The sequence below is a fragment of the Hippoglossus stenolepis genome, chromosome 23 (genome assembly GCF_022539355.2).
Source record: "Hippoglossus stenolepis isolate QCI-W04-F060 chromosome 23, HSTE1.2, whole genome shotgun sequence".
In the NCBI taxonomy this organism is placed as follows: domain Eukaryota; kingdom Metazoa; phylum Chordata; class Actinopteri; order Pleuronectiformes; family Pleuronectidae; genus Hippoglossus; species Hippoglossus stenolepis.
Window position 1 is genome coordinate 10,915,848 of NC_061505.1, and position 18,572 is coordinate 10,934,419.

Here is an 18,572-nt window from a genome sequence, read left to right on the forward strand (position 1 = left end):
AACAAGGTAAACACACACACATTTACTATCAACTATTAATGCTCCAAATGTGCTACGTCAATCAGTATGTTTTAAGTGGTTTGCTCCTTTCTTTCTTTCTTTATTCAAGAGCATGTTTTTTCAGAGCAGGACTTTTTTATTTTATGTTCAGATTTTGTGAGGCTCTCAAACATTCCCTGCTTGTGCTCTAAGCAGGTGCACAGTGTATGTTTTAACGTTACGAAGTCTCGACAGTACAGTGCCACGGTAGGAGACCGGTTTCGAACCTGCGCCACAGCCACCCTTGTGTCTCAGTAAAATATACATCAATTTCACAACTTCCTAGAAATTGAACACAGCCTTGATGAAGGTAGGACTATTCATAGGTCTGTCAACTCACTTGAGCATCTGGAAGGTGTCTGAGTCTGTGATCTTGAGGGTGCGAGCCACGTTCCAGGACACATGAATCATGGGGACGATGGACTTCACCTTCTTTACTTCGTTCCACTCAAACCTCTCCAGGGCCAGCTGGTACTGGTAGGCTGCACATGAGACAGTGTTAGAGTAAAGGCCGTCTTCTAAAAGTGTTCTTTCTGCATTCTGCCACTAGGTGGTGCACTCTTACCATTGAGAGGCCCAACATTCCAGGCGATGTTGTTGCACCAGCCCACGGCCTGAACCCAGTGGACGGTTCCAGCATTGATCCACACCAAGTCTCCAGGGCGCTGGATGAAGCGGTACACTGGGATGTTGGCTTTGTAGAGGTCCTCCAGCACCGGCCACCAGGACCCTGTCAGGTAGTCCACGCCGTGCCTGTGCACACAACATTGTAAGTTGTCGTCGTTTGTATAATATTGTGCTTGACAAACTGAATGATGCTGTGTATACTCACTTTTCACAGAAGTCGCTGATGTCCTGCCAGTAGTTCTCGTGGACAGAGAACCACTCACAGTCTCCAGGACCAATGTTGATGTTCACTGAGCAAAAGTTATTATTCTCCTGGTGACCTGTTGAATAAACACACAACGTCCTCAGTACCAGCAGTCAAACGTGTGGTTATGTAAAATTGTTAGTTCCTCACTTATTTGTATATTTTACACTTTAATAGCCATTTCAACTTCCAATTTGCCGTAGCAATAAAGAAAAAAATACTGGTTGGATAATAACATTATCCAACCATAATGCAGACATAACAGGGTCCCTTACCTGGCGTGCGGCTCCCTGGAACCTTCATGTAGAGCTGGACCGTGTTCATGCCGAGGATGGTATGTCCCACGTGGCTCAGCATGTTTCCACTTGATGCTACACGCATAAACGCTGGCAGCTTCTGTAACTCCTGCAGCTGGGATTTCCACCTGAGCACAGACACAACAGTGATGTGTTAGGATTTACTATGGTTATACTGAAGTGTTGAGACATGACCACAATCGGGCAGTGCAACATGTGGAAAGACATTTATTGTGTAACAGATGCTGTTAGGTCATGAGAGTACTAGTGTTTGATGTGTTGCTCACCTCTTGGGGTCTGACAGGTCAATGTTTGTGCCAAATTTAATGATCTTCCCCACTGGTTTCTGCTCAGCACTGAGGAGAAGAACATTACAACATTATTACGAATGACTTAACACTGCAATTGTTCCTGTTTAGCTTGGTTTGAAATGTGTCTTTACCTGCTACTTTCTTTAGAGCTGTCCTTGATGGGAGTATCAGAACAGCTGGATGGCTTCTTCTCATCATCTTCATCCTCCTCCTCATCACTGCCCTTCTCCTCCTGAAGACACAAATCATGACAACACAAAACCATTACACGGATACAAAAATACGCAGAGTTAATCAACTGAGTGTGTAATAGAACTATTGGCAGGTGCAGTGTGAGATGTGTACCTGCAGACTCTCTTGGAAGCTGGAGGCCTGGTACTGGGCGTACTTGGCGATGGTGGTGTGGGAGCGGCTGCTCTCACAGGGCCACGTCTGACCCGTCCCAGTGGGGTCCCAGTTTTCATCAGCAGGCTGCTGCACCTGAGTCCTCACCTCCACCGCCTGCTCTGCATTGGCTTCCACCAGCGACTTAGTCGAAAACAGGCCCAGGTCTAAACACAAAGCAAGGGGGATGTGAGGAAGTTGTTGAAAACAATGACACGTGGCTAGAGTCACTATTTCTTTAAAGGATCAGTAGAGATTACAATGAGTTTCTCATGTCAACAAATTGAATGTGTAAACGTACTGAGTCGTAGCGATCCAGCCAGGCCTCTGATGACAGTAACTGGATTCTTAGGGTCTGTACAGAACTGCAGCAGCACAGGGGAGAAGGCGTCTCTCTTACTCTCCAACTACACAGGGGAAAATATCATGTTAGTGCACAAATAAAGTTGTTTTGAATTGAATAAACACGTATTTTCCTCATTCCCCACAAGAGGGCGCAGTTACCTTAAATATGAAGCCAACTGTATGTTATGTTGCTCAAAGAATGCATTATTTCTACTTAATGATGAAAAAGCTAAGTGGATTCTAAGTTATCCTCTGGAGATATATTATCATAGATTTAGCTACTTGTTCTTTGCAAAAACTTTAATTTCCCATATGTATCACTTCCAAAGTCAGAGGCTAAAGCAAAGTGACGTGTGAGAGAAATGTAGAGCACATAGTGACATACATAGATGCTGGGTGTAGGGGGGTTGAGTTTCTCTCTCGGAATGATGTCCTCTGCGTTAATGACGGGCTTCACAGAGAAGGCTGGGAGCAGGTAAGATTCTCGGAACTTCCCAGTGACCCTGGCTCCCCTAGAACAGGAGAAAAGAGAACATATTAAACATATTAAACTTGAAGTTGCAAAACACAGGTTTGGGTCACTACTTATGTCCCCGTGGGCTATGTGGTGTTTTATTTTCCAACCTCATTAATCCCAGAGATATTCAAAAAGCCTGACGAGTGGTGACATCAAATCCATTTTTAGGAAAGACTTTCCACATTGCACTTACTTGCAAGACCTGATGATTTCACTGGCTGTGTTCTTGATGCTGATTTCCTCCAGAGGAATTCTCTTCTCCTCCACCTCGGAGGCGATGAATGTCTCCCTGTCGCCGCTCTCCACTTTTATCAGGCGAATCTTCAGCTCCTTGGGTGGCCCGTCTGACAGCGCCTTCAGTTTCAAGAAGTCTGTGGAACCTAATGAAGAGCCGGATTCGGAGCCTCTCCGGAGCTCGGAGGATCTTTCTCCAGAACTGCGCGAGGTCCACTCTGCCTCTCCTTCGCTGTTGGAGCTGGCCCCTGATGCCTCCTTGCGCTTTTCAAAGTGACTGCGGTTCTTCTCGGAGCCCTCTTTACTCTGGAGGTTGAGGTCACCGAGAATTCTGCGATCCTTCTTCTCCTTATGGCTCTTACTGTCCTTGTGCCGTTTGTGGCTGGAGCTGGAATGGGTGGAAGATGACGATGATGATGAAAGTGCCATCTCATCTCTCCTTTCTCTATGCTTCTTCTTTTCTTTCCTGTCTTCGTGCTTTCTGCTGCTACTGTGGCTGTGGCCATGCTTCCTCTTCTTGTCTTTCTCCCTCTCTCTATCCCTGTTTCTGTCTTTGTCTCTGCGTTCTTTTACTTTGTCAGGTTTGTGGCTCTCCTCCACTCTGCCATGACTGTCAGATTTATCCAGGAGGTTCTTCTTAGGAAGTGACTGTTGACTGAGAATGACCTCGCAGCTCTTGCCCAACTCTGCCAGAGAAGACTCGGAGATGGTTGTCAGCTCTTGCTCCTCCTTGACCACTTTAATAGGCTTGATGGTGGGAACACTCTCCTTTTTGATAGAGTTTATGATTTCCTCTGTAGTTTCTCTATTATCTCTCCAGATGTCAGCGTCCTCCATTTTAATTTTCTTGTCTTCCAGCAGAAGAGGGGGAGAGGACTTTAGAGCAGGGACAGCTGGACTGAAAGGTGGATTGGTTGAATCGGATGTGGGGGAGCCACTCTGCTGCTGACGGCAGATATCGGGACCTAGAGACAGCGACGAGGAGTATTTGACCCCAACCAGAGCAGAGGGAGGGGGTCTCCCAAAAGGCCCACCTCGGTACGCGTACTTCTGGCTCTCTAGGACTGTTGCTAGGGACTTGAACATGTTGTTGACGCCCGTCTGGTGGAGGTGGGGTCTTTGGGGTGGTGGTGAACAAGATGGAGTTTCAGAATCCTCTTCATCATCGTCCTCATCAGCCTCACTTTTTGTCTGCTCGGGGAGGCCGTAAAGTTTAGCCAGGTCACTGTGGCGGTAATTGGTGTTTCCTACTCCCGTCCCCATGTGCATTGGCTGTTTGGAGACATTTAGAGATGGTTTTAGATATTCCTCATCCTCCTCGTTGAGAGAAGACGTCCGGCTGCAGGGGGACGCCAGGGAGCCTTGGCGGCTGAGCACAGGAGGACTAGCATGGGGGTTGGATCCAAAGTCTTCCTGGCTGAGCTGATGCTTCGTCGCTGGCACGAGGTCTGGGGCGCACAGGTAGCTCTTGATAGGCTGGACACCGGGAGAAAAGTTGTCGAGGAGACCTGAGGAGCCGGTCTTCTCGCTGTTATACATCTCCTCTTCCTTTTTGATAGACTCGTCCAGCATGGCCATTATGTTTGCCAGACCATCGGGGAGCAGTGTGGACAACTCCGAGGGCTCTTCCTCAAACTGAGCGCTGTCTGAGTCGCTGCTGGTGGCGTGGTCCAAGCCACTTCCTGTCACCCGCTTGAGAATTCCTCCTGTGGAGCTGGAGGATAATGGGGGTGGTGGTGGTGGGTTTTCTCTGGGGAAGGCTTGATACAGTTTGGGGGGCTCTCTAAGTGCCAAGCTGGGGAGAGAGTGATGGCTGCCGTCTCTCTCCCTGGATGTGTCTTTGGATTGGTTGGGTGCGGCTTGCATTGCCGGGGGCTTGTTGATGTACGCCGGCTGGTTCATCCCTGAGGTATTGTGTGTTGATGAGGGACTGAATGTCATTCCGCCATTGTTGCTCCACATCTCCCTCTGCCTCTGCTTTTCTCGAGCGTACTCAGTCTGAGGTGTAAGTGGAGGCGGCCGCAGCCTCTCTACAAGAGATGTGGTGGTGGGTGTCTGTCCTGGTGGACAGGGGAGTACGCCGCCGCGGCTCAGCCAGGGGTAGCTGGGTGAGGCCTGGGAACTGGGGGGTGGAGGACCTGAAGGAGGGGCAGCAACAGAAGAGAGACGAGGGGGTGGGGGTGTTGGGGAAGAGTTGCTGGAGAGCAGTCTCTCCAGGTTTTCAATAGCAGTCTGCTCTTTGCCCTTTGCACTGCACAGTTCCTCCTCCCTCTTCCACTCCATCCTCCTTTTCTCCTCTTTTTCTCTCTCCAGTTCTAATTGTTTTTTCTTTTCTTCCTCCTGCCTCTCTAGCTCTCTCTTCTTTCTCTCCTGCTCCTGCCTCTCCACTTCTCGCCGCTCCCTCCTCTTCCTTTCCCGCTCCTTCTTCTCCCACTCTCGCTTTTTCCTCTCCTCCTCCCGTCTCTCATATTCTCTCTTTTTCCTCTCCTCCTCCTGCCGTTCCATTTCTCTTCTTTTCCTCTCCTCTTCTTGCCTCCTCCTTCGCTCTTGCTCTTGCTCCTGCCTCTCCCATTCTCTCCTCCTCCTCTCCTCTTCCTGTCTCTCCAGTTCTCTCTTTTTCCTTTCCTCCTCCTTCTTTTCCAGCTCTTTCCTCTTCCTCTCCTCATCCTGCTTTTGCCTCATCTCCCATTCTTTCTTGTGCCTCTCCTCTTCTCTTGCTCTTCTCTCTTGCTGCTCTCTGTCTCTCTTCCTCCTTTCCTCGGCTTGCATGTGTCCCTCCAACTCAGCGTCGAGCTTGTCTAGAGCCTCCTCGATGGATTGGGGGATAGCGGTTGGAGCTGGTGGATGAATGTGGGACTGAGCGTACGCCTGTGTGGAGGCAGAGTCTGGCTGATGACCCAGTCTGGAGGACAGGATCTGATTAGAAGGCTGAGAGGAAGAGTTGACAGTGGAGCAAGGAGCTGGGCAGTAAGTAGCAGGAGAGCGAGGAAGTGGATTTGAAACCCTGCTTGTTATAACACTTTCCCCTGCCCTCTGGTGCCCCGAGGAGAACAAAGATGAGGAGGAAAATGCAGGAGGTTGCTCCAGTTCAGCCTGAGGATAATATGACGTCTTACCCTTCACGGGCAGAGACTTGGTGGGCCCCTGCTGTTGTGGTCTGGGCGGCCCCTGTTGGTGAGGCTGGCTGGCAGTGGGGGCTTGTCCTCTCTGACCACCTGGATGCAGCAGAGCATTCAGCTGAGAGGTGGAGCTAATGACGGCACTGGTGGAGGTTTGGAGTACTGGCTCTCGACCTCTTTGCCAGCTGCTATTAGTGCGGCCATTGTTCACAGAGCAGCCAGCAGTGGGCGATGTGGTTGCCGTGGCGTCACCTGCGCTGCGGATGTTGCTGTAGCCACTGATGGAGCTGGGGGCTTGGGATACAGGAACATTAGGGGTAATGACAGGTGTACGGGTGGAGTTGGTTGGGGGCAGAGGAGGACTGATGTGATGGTGATGGTGATGCTGGGGGGGGACCCGTCTATCCACGGCCTGATTGTGGCTCTGCTGGTGATGAGGTAGCAGTCCTGGAGGCCGGTAGATGCCTGATTCCTGAAGAAACACATAAGGAGCAATTTAAATCAGTAAATATAACAAAGAGCTCTAACAACTGTGCCTGGGTTCAAATTTAAGCCTGTTTATTTCAGAAAAAACTGTGTACAAATGAGCTACTGCATGAATGACTTGTGCTCACCAGGGAGTGACTGCTGGGCCTGCTCTGGTATCTCCAGGCCTCGTGGGGCCCAGTTTGCGGTTGCTGAGATACTGAGGTGCTGCTGGCAAGTGGAGGAGGGTGGGGGGGACCCTGGTGCCCCAGCCCTGGATGAGGCTGGAAGTGGCTGTAAGGCACACTGCTGCTGCTGGTTGCAGGAGGGTTTGCTGGTGATTGGGCGTGTAGGTGTTGATCTCTGTCACCCCTGGTCGGGGTAGATGCTGTGTAAGAGGTAGCATGGCAGCCACCTTGGCCCCCGATGAGGGGGCCTCTCTGGTTGTGAGGACCACGAGGCTCCATGGCCTGGCAGGTTGGTGCCAACCCGAGTTTGGAGCCGGGAGTGGGGTAGGAAGAGTGAGGCGACTGATGGTTCACAGCCTGAGGTTGGAATGTGTCTTTCTGGAGCTGAGGAGCACATCCCTGGTTGTAGCTTCCTGGAGAGGAGTTGGATGGAGGGGAGAGGTTTGAAGGGGTGGAAGAGGCAGGAGAGGACTTTTGGGTATAGCTGCCCATTCTTTGTTTGTTGGTTTCCTGTTGAATCAGACAAAAAAAGAAAGCAACAAGGGGATTATTAGTGACAGACAGAAGGATCTGTTCACTGCATCACTTAACTAAACAGGGAAAAGGAAATCAATTAGTGTTATGTGCAACACAGTGAACAATACTCTCTGAGTATCACACAGCTAATAGATTCAATACTTCTTTATGGCAGCACTCAATCCAATTAAGGTTTGCCTATTGATTGTGGTCAACAGTAAAATATTAACCCCTGGCTCCAACTAACGTTTAGTCAATGAAGTGATATTTTCTTACTGTTCGGACCTGGAACTCTTGTGATGTTGGGTTCTTGCGGTCAGAGGGTCGGGGCTGCCAGGGAGTGTTGTTGTCCTTGTGCAGGGGGTTCCAGAAGGCAGGTTTTTGAGGAAGGTGGTGGATTGATGACTGCTGCTGAGACAACAAAGACTGGCCAGGACCAGGGAAACGCTGAAGCCCAGGATGGGATACCTGCACAGGGAGTGGAACAATACAATAATTAACCTTACCAATAAGAATGACAGAGCAAACAGAGACCTTGAAAATATTACCATGTGTTGTGACTTTTTTTGGTATTAAGACAAAAAATTTCATTCAATACCTGATCTGAACTCTTTTTCCTCTTGCTGGGGCTGGGACAGTCCTCGGCAGAGGGGGGGTGGGATGATGGGTGCAGGGATGGCGGAGGAGTGTGCTGGATAACAGAGTGCTCTCCCAACGGAGGGCCCGGTCTCTTCAGTTGACCCCCAAGCATCTTCCCTGGGTAGCCCCTCTGCTGTGAATAGAAAGAGGAGCAGATGAATCCAAAGCTCAGTGATAATGTCTGTGACTGGAGTTTGACTTCAACCTGTCTGGCTGCAGCAGAAATGACAGCCAGACTATAGATGTTCGATGTGTATACAGATGATGAAACATGATCGTAGCCAATTAAAGAGCTCTTACCTGGTGCACCTGAGCCCACATCTCATCTCCCAGCAGTGGTGGACCCCGGGGAACATGCTGCTCCTGAGGACCCCCAAACTAAAGCAAAGAAAACAGCGAAAGTGTGAACATTGTCAGCGTTTTGTCTGAAAAACTTTTTTACCCTGATACACAAGTCTGTTCCTCACCTTCAGCAGTTGGTTGGGTCTGGTGTGCGGAAGATGTGAGTTTGGGTGAGGACCACCGCTGCCAGCATAGCCTCCGTTATGGAGGCGGAGTGAGTGCTCATTGGGCAGGGGCACCACAGGATGTCCCTGAGGAGGGAGGTGGGATTCATACAGCTGGCCTAGTTGCTCCCACGCTCGGTGAGGAGGGGGAGGATGAAGATGAGGAGGTCTCTGCTGCTCCCTCTGCAGGCTAGGTAACATTGGCTGTGGGAGATCAAGCTTCTCGCCTCCTCTCATGGGCCTGGAGAGCCAAAAAAAGACAGAATTACATTTAAATGACAGAAAAAACGTGAATCATCATGTGATTTTTTTTTACTATTTACGCTTTGCTTTATAGATTAAGGTCTGCCACTGATGATTTTGTGCATGACTTACCCGTTACTAAAGAATTTACTGGGGTGGTTCAGTCCGCCCATGGGACCAGGAGGTAGATGGGGAAGGAGCTGGTGGTTCATTCCAGGCAAACATCTGATGACAAACAGAAACAGCAGACACAGGTCAGTCAGGTAACATTCCTTTGCAGTTTCTAATCCTTAAACTTCAGTTCCTCTGTAAAATCATGACTTTTCAGTGGATTCAAGTGAACAAAGGGGTTTGTGTTAGTTTGTATGTTGGTGTTGTCATGGCTACAGACCTGGCAGGTGGCTGCCAGGCGCGGCCGCCCACGGGAGCCCATGGTCCCCGGTTGAGTCCGTCCAGAGGGAAGGAATCCCGTGTGCCACGCCCGCCAAACTGCTCTACTGCGTGATGCATCCAGCCTGTGGATATTAGTAAAACATATATGTATTAATACACAAACACTTGTGCCGTAGAGGATAATGAAAAATAACTTAAAATATAACAGCTCATAAAATATCTTAATACAAGATCTAATCTCTCAACGTTTTGCTTTTTATGAAGGTCCATCATGTGCATAGACAGACATCATTTTGCAGGAACGCTCGCTTTATCACCAGTTAGCCCATTCAAATTACAGACTGTAGCCAGGGATTTAAACAAATATAGAGGGGTAATTACTTCTAGACTTCCATGCATGAGTGCTTCATAGTCAGAAGTCATATCAGAGCACTTGCACTTACCAGACTAGCTATGTCTGTGAAGCCCTCCACTGCAGCACAGAGAGGGCCTCACTCCGACACTGAGAAGATCTGGACTGTTCCACTCTTCTGTTCTCAGCACCAACAATCCAAAAGCCTAGTGGCTGCAGACACAGAGAAGAACAGGAGAACCAGTGTGAGAACAGGTGAGACACAGACACACTGGGAAGTCGATGAACAGCATTGGGCTCTTTATTATGCGGGCTAGCAGTATATGTGTGTGAGTTAAAGAGCTTGCCAGCAGAGAGGGGAGGGGGTAAGTATAATATAGGACAGGGGAGAGGCAGGTAAAAGCCTGGACCCTGACTGCAGAGGCAAACTCTCTTCTTCTGCTTCTGTTATAGTTTAGACATTTCCCCAGGAAAACACAAAATATCATGACTTCTTTGTCTTAAATTGGCTGCTATGCATCAATCAGCCTGTAGGAGGCGCCATTAAACCAGTTGGTGAAGAATAGGATTATTACTGTGGCCCAGATGGCTCAGTGGGGAGCTCACCTATGAGGACAGACCTGGGGTTACTGTAATCCTCACTATGGACCTCCTGATAACAAGAGACAGAGGGAAAGACGGAGAGTGAGGGGCCTTGGTCACGTGCCAAGTGTGTGTGTGTTTGTGCACAAGAGTGAGGGGTGCTGGAAGCAATGCCAAGTGTGCAAGCTGCAGGGTCGTGTCAGGCTTGTGCTGGTTTAGTGCATGTGAGAGAGAATAGTCTGCTCCCCTTTAAGTGGATGATTGTGTGTGTGTGTGTGTGTGTGTATGCCCAATGGATACACTAAGGTTTAATCTCATTACGGCAGGCGTGATGGAGAGGGAGAGGGGGGCAGCAGCGACAGACGGTCTGAACAGGATGGAAGGATAGATTAAGGAGAAAAGATAGAGACAGAGAAGAGGGAAGAGATGGAGGGAGGTGGAGTGGAGAGTCGGAACGGTGCCATGAAAACGCCCACACACCTTCCCACACACGCACATATACACACACAAACTGAGACGACACAAAGGAAAACGGTTGAGGGGAAAAGACATAAAAGAAGGTGAGCGATAAACTCGCCTCCCTCCCTGAAACACTGACTGACACACACACACACATAAACACAAAAGGTGTCAAGATACAAAGAAGCCCAAGCTTCAAAGAACGCTTGATTCAAGAGAGACAACAAAAGAGACACCTGACAAGACCTGAGAGGATGAGTTTACACCTGCATGTTCACCACTGCTGTTAAAAACGAGTGTGACAAACCCACTTCTGTTGTGCTGAAGATGCAAACAATTTAAATTATTTAAAATAACCTTTTATACATCTGACAGAAGCGCAAGTGTCCAAAAACAATGAATAATCCCATCCCATAATCCCAAAGCAGGTTAAAGATGATCTGACTATTAAACATCTTGAGACAGACAGACAGACAATTTACAGCCCCAATTGTACAGGAAGTGTAATGAGAACACTTTCTCACACTTTCAAGCAAGTGAGGAGCAATGTGTAATGCATTGTGGGAGAGTGCACACACAGGTTATGATTCATTTCTCTTGCTCAGCACAGCACTCTTCCACTGGTTTTCCTAAATTAGCTCTGGTCATACGCAGTCCCTCCACCCACCAGTTCCTCTCCTCGTCTTCCTCCCACCAACTCTATTTAAAGCCCAGTTGGGGATATTTGAATCGCTGCACACGACTGTCAGGAGTGGGGCTATACAGTGACACACACACACACCACCTCTCTATCTCTCCCCTCCTGCCTCACAGGGATCATCATCCACCAGGCACTGCTGCTATGTGAAGATAGGTTGGCGTTAACTGTCAGGACTGCACTCGACGTGCTCTATGATGCGGACACGCTCTCATGCTGAACATACCTTTTAGAGTAGCACCAAGGTATTGATTCACAGTTGTGTTAAGTCTCGGGATGGGCTGCCAATCATCCCTCTGGGGTCTCTTGAACCCTGAAGACAGAGAAGACAAAAACACTCATGTCAAGCAGTCACAAAAACAATATGAAGCAGCACACAACACGATATGATCCAAACTGTCAATCAGCCTAAGGTCTCAAAGCATGTTTTCAATCAAGGCTGAGGGTGGTCTTTGATTTCAGTATAAACCAAGCTCCTCTTTGTCCTACTGCTTCTCTTCCCTGGTTTTCTAGACAGTGAGTCGTCACTACCCTCACCCCTCCTGCTTTCTTGACTTCTGGGGTAACGCCTGGTCTCAGAGCAGCGTGGAAAACCCGAGGGTGGCTCAGAGGCGAAGGGGTTAGTCAGCAGGGAGGCCGATACAATGGGAGCGAGGGGGGTCCTGTTCCACGTTCACTCACCCTCTCTGTCTTCTCAGAGACACAAGGGTGAGTCTGACTGTGCAGCTTAACAGGCAAGTGGAGACACAAACAAGGCTGGTCTCGCTCGAACAGGAAGAGCTGAGCTAAGTCAACTATCACATGAACGTGTAGCGCTGCCGAAACATAGTAAAATAATAAAACACATGGCATGATGGGAAAAGAGAGGGGCCCGAGCGAGACAGAATGGGAGGTTTAAATTAGAAGAAGATATAGAGGGAAAGCAAAGAGAGCCGGTTGTGACTGAGAGTGCAAACAGGGACACGCTGCCGAGGCTGTAATTACCACTTTTATAGAGGGTGTGTGTTTATGTCTGTTGTAACCAAATGGTCGTCTATTCCAGCTGCTAGCCCGGCTATCACGTTGCTCACAGCTACTCCACCAGCACACTGTGAGAAACTCCTCTGAAACCAGATAGTGTACACAGATGCCAGGCAGTGTTATGTGGCAGCTCAGGTTCTATCAGATGATACCAAAGCCATGAAACTTAGTTATCACAGCGATGAGTTAGGATTCAGCGTGTGAGAGGAGACACTGTCAGACTGAGTTTCATGCATATCATTTTTTGGGGGATCCCCCGCTGACTCAGCGCCCTGGAAGAGGGCTTACCCCACACCGCTGCCCTAGACTCCGCCCCCATGGGACACCACGCACACTCGGGTGACCGGGGGCGTGTTCCTGCGCCGTCACAGATGTGTGAACTGCGGGAATTTCTCAGACTTCGTCATAATTTCTGCTTCCTAAGCAGCATACCACGTTGGTTGATTGTGTGTGTTTGGATCAGCAAACAGGATGTGATGAGCTATACGGGGGTTTCATCGCAGGGGGGAGAAATTAAACCACAAGTTCAAGAGAAATGATTAGGTAAATTCTACAGAGATGATGCTGATCACACTGGTGATCCCTTTCACACAAATATTCACATAGCATTGTTATCTCCTGAGCGATCAATCCTGAACACCCTTACTTCACCATCAAACTACACAACAGGCTGCAGTCTTTCTCTATAACACTGAGGTATGGTCAAAGCAATTAGAGTATATTTACTTCAATTGTGTTAAACCACTCTTTTACTCTGTGTAAATAGGTGACATATTTATCATTTATTTTCCAAACAGATGACATCATTCACTGTGGCATAAAAAAAACCACATGGTGCATCTCGTTCACGTGAATTCCCCCATCCACATCACACATCAAAGAGTCTGGTTCCTGTTAATGCCCTCGCTGTCGTAGTTAAGCAAGTTGCTCATTGTCCTGGCAACGCCGGCAATCAGCTGGGAGGCGGGGCCAAGCAGGAAGCTTTGGCAAGCAGACAAAGCCGTGCCAACTGTTGTCAACCACACCAACCATGAGGCTAGACAAAAAAAATAAAGGAGCCCTTTTGAATCCTCTGTGGCGTTTTACCAAGAAACACACACACGCAAACACAAACTAAATAAATCCACCGTAATCCCACGTGACAGACAAACCAAAGTCACAAGCTTGTGGCTATAAACAGGGAAGCTTGCATAGTCACTAACATGAGCAAATCTTTGAAATTAAGATGTTCAAATGACGTCTGTCTCTGTGCAGTCGTCTTAATCTATTCACCCTCACCCGTCTCCTCCCAGCCACTGGCCTTTACTGGTCCCCAGCCAGACCACCACACTGAGGCCATGAGTGGAAAATAGACTGGTGGAAGGGGGGGCAGTGAGGAAATACACTCCAAAAAGTATCCATCTGTTAGTGTAAAAATTCTTCTTTTGTTCTGCATCGTGAGACCCAAAAAAACAACTAAAAGCAGACTTCTCTCATCTTGGTAACTAATGTTTCTATTTGCTCTAAGAAAATGTAAGATTCAACATCAAATGAATGCTTTGTTGGGCCTTTGATTTGACTTTCTGAAGCACAGTGATGTTCACCAATATTACCTATGGGAAAGAGCAATAAATAAGATGTAAGAAGACGGCTCAAATTGACCATATTGAGACATATGAGAAAGAGGATAATAGCCACTGGAAATGAAGAGTGTAAGGGGGTAGTGGCCGACAGATGGAGTGCGTTTCTGTCCTGACTAGTCACTGCAGAGCCTGGCTGATAAGAAATGACCAGATAAGGCTGAGAGAAGTGGAAGAAAAGAGAAAACAGAGAGCTTCTGGCCGAGTATGACGGAAAAGGCCAAGCATGTCTCTCTCTCCCCCTCTGTCTTGCTCTGTCCTCCCTCACCCTCTCTAGTCCATTTGGCCATTACATAATCAGTCCCAGATAGAGATCATGTTCGGGAGGAAACACCATGCATTTCTCACACACACAGAGAGGAACAGCCAGCCCCTGCATTCGTCCGCCTCCACCTCGTTGCCAGGCTCCCAGTGTGTGTCTGTGTACGCATGGGTTTGTTTGTTTGTGTGCGAACGTCAGTGCATGCCGTTCCAAAACGGTGATGCGGGCTAACTTCATCCCATTCCGACCCTTACGCACATCCTGGCACACGCACACAATATCAGAAGACTGTTGCAGTAGTCACCACACACGGAGCAGTGTAGGTCAGCCAAGGACACGGCAAGCAGACATTGTTCCTGCTAACAAACACCAAAGCTTCTGACCTCTGTGACGGACCATTATCTTCTGCTAGCATCCACCTCAACAACCGAACCCTGCATCCAGGAGACAGAGCGCTGGGCTAACCCTTAACCCAGTTACACCCAGACCTTCCCTGCTCAGCAGCAGCAGCACGCCAGTTAGCCATAACAGGCAAGATAAAAGCTCCTATTTGTCTTACAGTGTCTCCCCTTGGCTTGTATGTGACCCCCCCCTCACATCTGCTCTACATTCAGGCCATGACAGAGAGAAGTCCAGGGGGGAGGAGAATTCAGAAGACTTCACATTTAACCTCTGCTGGGTTGACATTGCTTTTTATTTCAGCAGTCAGTGGGAAGTTTCAGGTTAACAGTGAACACAAACCGAATGCTGTTTCGGTTTGGCTGTTGGTGATCAGCCGGCCAAGATGCTGCTTGGTTTGTCACCACCTCTTTTTCCACCCAGGTTTTTATTCTTAAGAAACACGTTGGCTGCAAAGCCTTTACCAAGATGAAAAAGTTGATTTCCAGGCCCTCTGTGAGAAACAGTTAGCCTACATATCATCTGCCTGTGGAAAAAGAGACCAAACATGGAACGGCAGGGGGTGGGGTGGGGGGGCTGGTAGAAAAAAAAACGAGACAACATGAGGCCCCTTTTGTCTGCTGCACTCAGCACCCTGACATCTGGGCTGTGACTGACAACATGCCACTGGGTTAGTGTGGTGCATCTCTTTTTCTATTGAACACATAAACACACAGATCAGATACACGTGTGTGACGTTTAAGAGAAGGGGAACAGAGCTCAGGAAGTTGTCGTCACAGCCACAGGAAGTAGGCCTCCCTGAGGGGTCGGGGTGTGTGTCTGTGTAAGAAAGAGAGAAGGCCTTGGGAACGGCTTTTAAGGCTGTGGCTTCCTGTTGAACAAATATGAACTGAGTTTGTGTTCCTAATGTGTCTATAACAGCCTTTCTGACTGTTAAAATGATAAAAGTGATCTTGGGTGACTAATACAAGTCTGTGAGGATGTGAGCAAAAAGTCAATTCAGAAATCACTTCACTTATGGCTCCGGAAATACACCTCAGACACACAGTCATCTTGTGAGAGTCATGAGTTGCACACACGTGCCGTTCACAAGTCTAGTCAACAGAGACAAGACTGTCAACTGACCTGAAAAGACATTTCCTTGCCTCTGACCATGGCTGTTAAGGGAAAAGCCCTGTTTCCTCTCTTTTTAGCTTCTGGTAAAACTGAGTGACAAACATATGATGGCAGAATGAGTGTGTGAATGTGTGTGTGTCTGATGAATAATTCCTCCCTGCTTTATTTCCACACAAACACCAGTCTGGATTCCTCATCAGCCTCTACAACACTTTAGGGCACTTACGCGTCTGAATCCAGGAGTGTGTGTGAATGTGTGTGTGTGAGAGAGAAACAGAAAAAGAAAATGACTCAACACCTGGTTTGTGACTCTTAAAAGGAAAACAGCAAATAAATCCCAACATACTGGAAACCTAAGAGAACGTGGGCGTACCGTTGAGAGCTGACAATGCCTCAATCACTGTCACTCTCGATTTCCACCCTTGAGCAAACTCAAAATCCCCACAACGTTTCTTCTCCAGTTGAATGATTTCAATAAGTAATCTAAAAAAAGCTCAAGAAAAAACCGATTATCTCTTTACACTGTACAAACTGCCTCAGAATCAGAGGGGCAGAATCCCCCTTTATACCGCTTTGTCTCTCCAAATGCTTCTATTCCACAGCCAGGGCTAACACACACACACACACACACACACACACCTAGCTCAACTATAGCTCAGAAATGCACTTAACAAGATGAGAGACTCTGCTCCCTTGGTAACCGTTGCCATGGGAACCAGTAGCGTCTTCACTAACCGTTATTTAGCCAGACCAGAGAGGCAGACACAGAAAGGAATTCATAATAAGGTTTATGAGGATGATAAACATGTTTACAGAGACACCGGGCAGGCTGACCTCACACACCATCCTCTCCCTCTTATCCACAGCCTGTGTGTGTGGATAAATGACAAAAAAACAACATGGACGTATGCGGGTGTGTGTCCTGTGTGGCTCATAGCTAATGACAGCATGCGTGCAGATGGCCGACACAGTGTTTCTCTCCCAGTGGGTGTAATTACTTACTGATAATTTTGACTTTATCAGAACAACTGTGACACAGACTCAGCAGTTTGTTTCCTTTAGTCCAGAGAACATCCAAGGTCTGTTTACAGATTCCACAAATACCAATGCTGTTTATATTAAAGGCTTTTCTTCCTGTCCTCCGAGAAAAAGTGAAACGATGCAGCCGAGTTATTGTTTATTCTACCAGTGTGGTCGAGGTGGGTAAAATTAGTCAAAGGAGGTGATGGGGGGCTAAAGGAAGAAAATTCTTTCCAGGGAGTGAGAGCGTGTTTAATTATGTGTAGGAATCACATGCACACACGCAATGTAGGTTCATACACCTCGCTTCCAGCGTGGTATCATCTTCATCATCGTCATCATCGGTGGCAGAGAGCCAGAGACGGGAGAGGAACTAGGCTGAGAGAAAGTTTCCTTTCACTTGTTCCAAACCGAAAGTAAACTCCCCCCTAGTCTATTACACAGCCCTGTTCACTCAGGATAGATGAAGTCTTGAAACTATATTCTTCTTTTCTCTGATATCATTCTTGATTCTCTTTACATTAGCTGCAGCCTCGACTCACGACAGCATCTAAATCATTGTCTGCTTCTCCAAAAGCTCGGAGTAAATTCAGTCCTTTAACTTCTGGATTACATTATAACAATCTGTTTCCCCTTATTGTTCTCAGTCCAAAACACAGCGTGAACAGAACCTAGAGCGAGACCACAGCTGCACATATGACCAGTATTTATAGTTATGGGTGTCTACGCCTGGTGGTTGGCTGGCAGTGTAACAGAGTCTGGCTGAACTACAAACTAATGAGAAATAAGTAATAAATGACTTCATCCATACATGTAATGCAAACTAATTTCCCTTATACACATGCATTGTTATATTCTTATTACCTACTTTTATAATTTGACTTTTTGTAATTTCAATGATCATTTAAGATTCATCACATTACAGTTTGACCTCGGTCCAATAATGAATTGAAATAAAATGTACAAAAATGCTGTTTTTCGGCCCCCCCGGCCACACACCGGGCAGTCTCACAGTGCACGGTGGAATTCCACACTTGGTTGACTGAGTATTTGCCTCCCTTCTCCCGACTAAATTTATCCTGTCTGGGACAAACTTAATGCCCACTAGCGCTCGCTCACATGCACCACAGGAGCCTAAATAAACCAACAGGTATTTTATTGCATTACTGAGGGCACATGTTCACTGATTGACCCTGAATGGAGGTAAATTGGAATTGCCATGATATTGGTTCTTTAAATGTTCAGAATCTCTGCTCACATGAGGTGATGGGAAGTTCCTCAGATGGTCTCCAACCTTAGTGCCAGCCGACACGTAGCAGAACTCCTGTTTTAACGCCTGATGTGCTGAGGTGTGTGTCTGAGAAAACTGTCAAAGGGGCAGATGTTGTCGTGCAAGCTACTTCACTCTCTCTCTCTCTCTTTTTGAGTTTCTTACTGGAGAACGAACGACACCCTTTACTGGAAAAAAACTGTGTGGCGTCAGACAAATGTTTCGTCATGACATCCAATCACTTCCCCCCACCTGCTTCCCTTTAAAACTCATTTGTATTTGTTTCCTCTGACAGAAAGCAAAAGTTGGCTTGAGGCATGAAGAACCCCCAAAAAAACCTGATGGACCATCACGGCCAACACACACACACACACACACCCATTGCTTCATCACCCTTAACTTTTAGATGAGTAAGCACTTTGAGCCAACCTACTGACCCATTTCCCATGCACATAAAGGAAGAAATCTTAATTGGATGAAAGTACTCCTTAATTTGCCAAGGACACCCCCATCCCAGCTACATATGGTAAATGGGGGGTTGGATTAGTGAGAGACACACACACACACACACACCTTCTGCTTACTCAAGTTATGTGACTCACTTACTATTGTTGAGTTCACACTCTTATTTTTTTTACCGTCGTCTCCTTCTCTCTCTCTTCTGGCGTGCGTGTGTGTATCACTTTAATGTTCCTCCATTTTCGTCATCA

General features: G+C 47.7%; 1 protein-coding gene across 5 annotated transcripts in view; it reads right to left on the reverse strand.

Annotated features, from left to right (window-relative positions):
• Nucleotides 1–18,572, reverse strand: part of kdm6ba (lysine (K)-specific demethylase 6B, a) — an 89,026-nt gene that overhangs the window by 2,663 nt on the left and 67,791 nt on the right. For all 5 annotated transcript variants that reach the window (XM_035149679.2, XM_035149678.2, XM_035149677.2 and 2 more), the window contains 19 exons: nucleotides 11,383–11,469; nucleotides 9,510–9,631; nucleotides 9,065–9,188; nucleotides 8,806–8,898; nucleotides 8,392–8,671; nucleotides 8,225–8,302; nucleotides 7,884–8,057; nucleotides 7,571–7,753; nucleotides 6,731–7,279; nucleotides 2,957–6,588; nucleotides 2,632–2,758; nucleotides 2,203–2,308; nucleotides 1,863–2,068; nucleotides 1,649–1,749; nucleotides 1,494–1,562; nucleotides 1,186–1,334; nucleotides 872–986; nucleotides 605–792; nucleotides 380–521 (listed from right to left, as the gene is read on the reverse strand). In XM_035149679.2, the coding sequence (XP_035005570.2) occupies nucleotides 380–521; nucleotides 605–792; nucleotides 872–986; nucleotides 1,186–1,334; nucleotides 1,494–1,562; nucleotides 1,649–1,749; nucleotides 1,863–2,068; nucleotides 2,203–2,308; nucleotides 2,632–2,758; nucleotides 2,957–6,588; nucleotides 6,731–7,279; nucleotides 7,571–7,753; nucleotides 7,884–8,057; nucleotides 8,225–8,302; nucleotides 8,392–8,671; nucleotides 8,806–8,898; nucleotides 9,065–9,183 (6,311 nt within the window). In that variant the 5' untranslated portion in view covers nucleotides 9,184–9,188; nucleotides 9,510–9,631; nucleotides 11,383–11,469. The remainder of the gene's footprint in view (nucleotides 1–379; nucleotides 522–604; nucleotides 793–871; nucleotides 987–1,185; nucleotides 1,335–1,493; nucleotides 1,563–1,648; nucleotides 1,750–1,862; nucleotides 2,069–2,202; nucleotides 2,309–2,631; nucleotides 2,759–2,956; nucleotides 6,589–6,730; nucleotides 7,280–7,570; nucleotides 7,754–7,883; nucleotides 8,058–8,224; nucleotides 8,303–8,391; nucleotides 8,672–8,805; nucleotides 8,899–9,064; nucleotides 9,189–9,509; nucleotides 9,632–11,382; nucleotides 11,470–18,572) is intronic.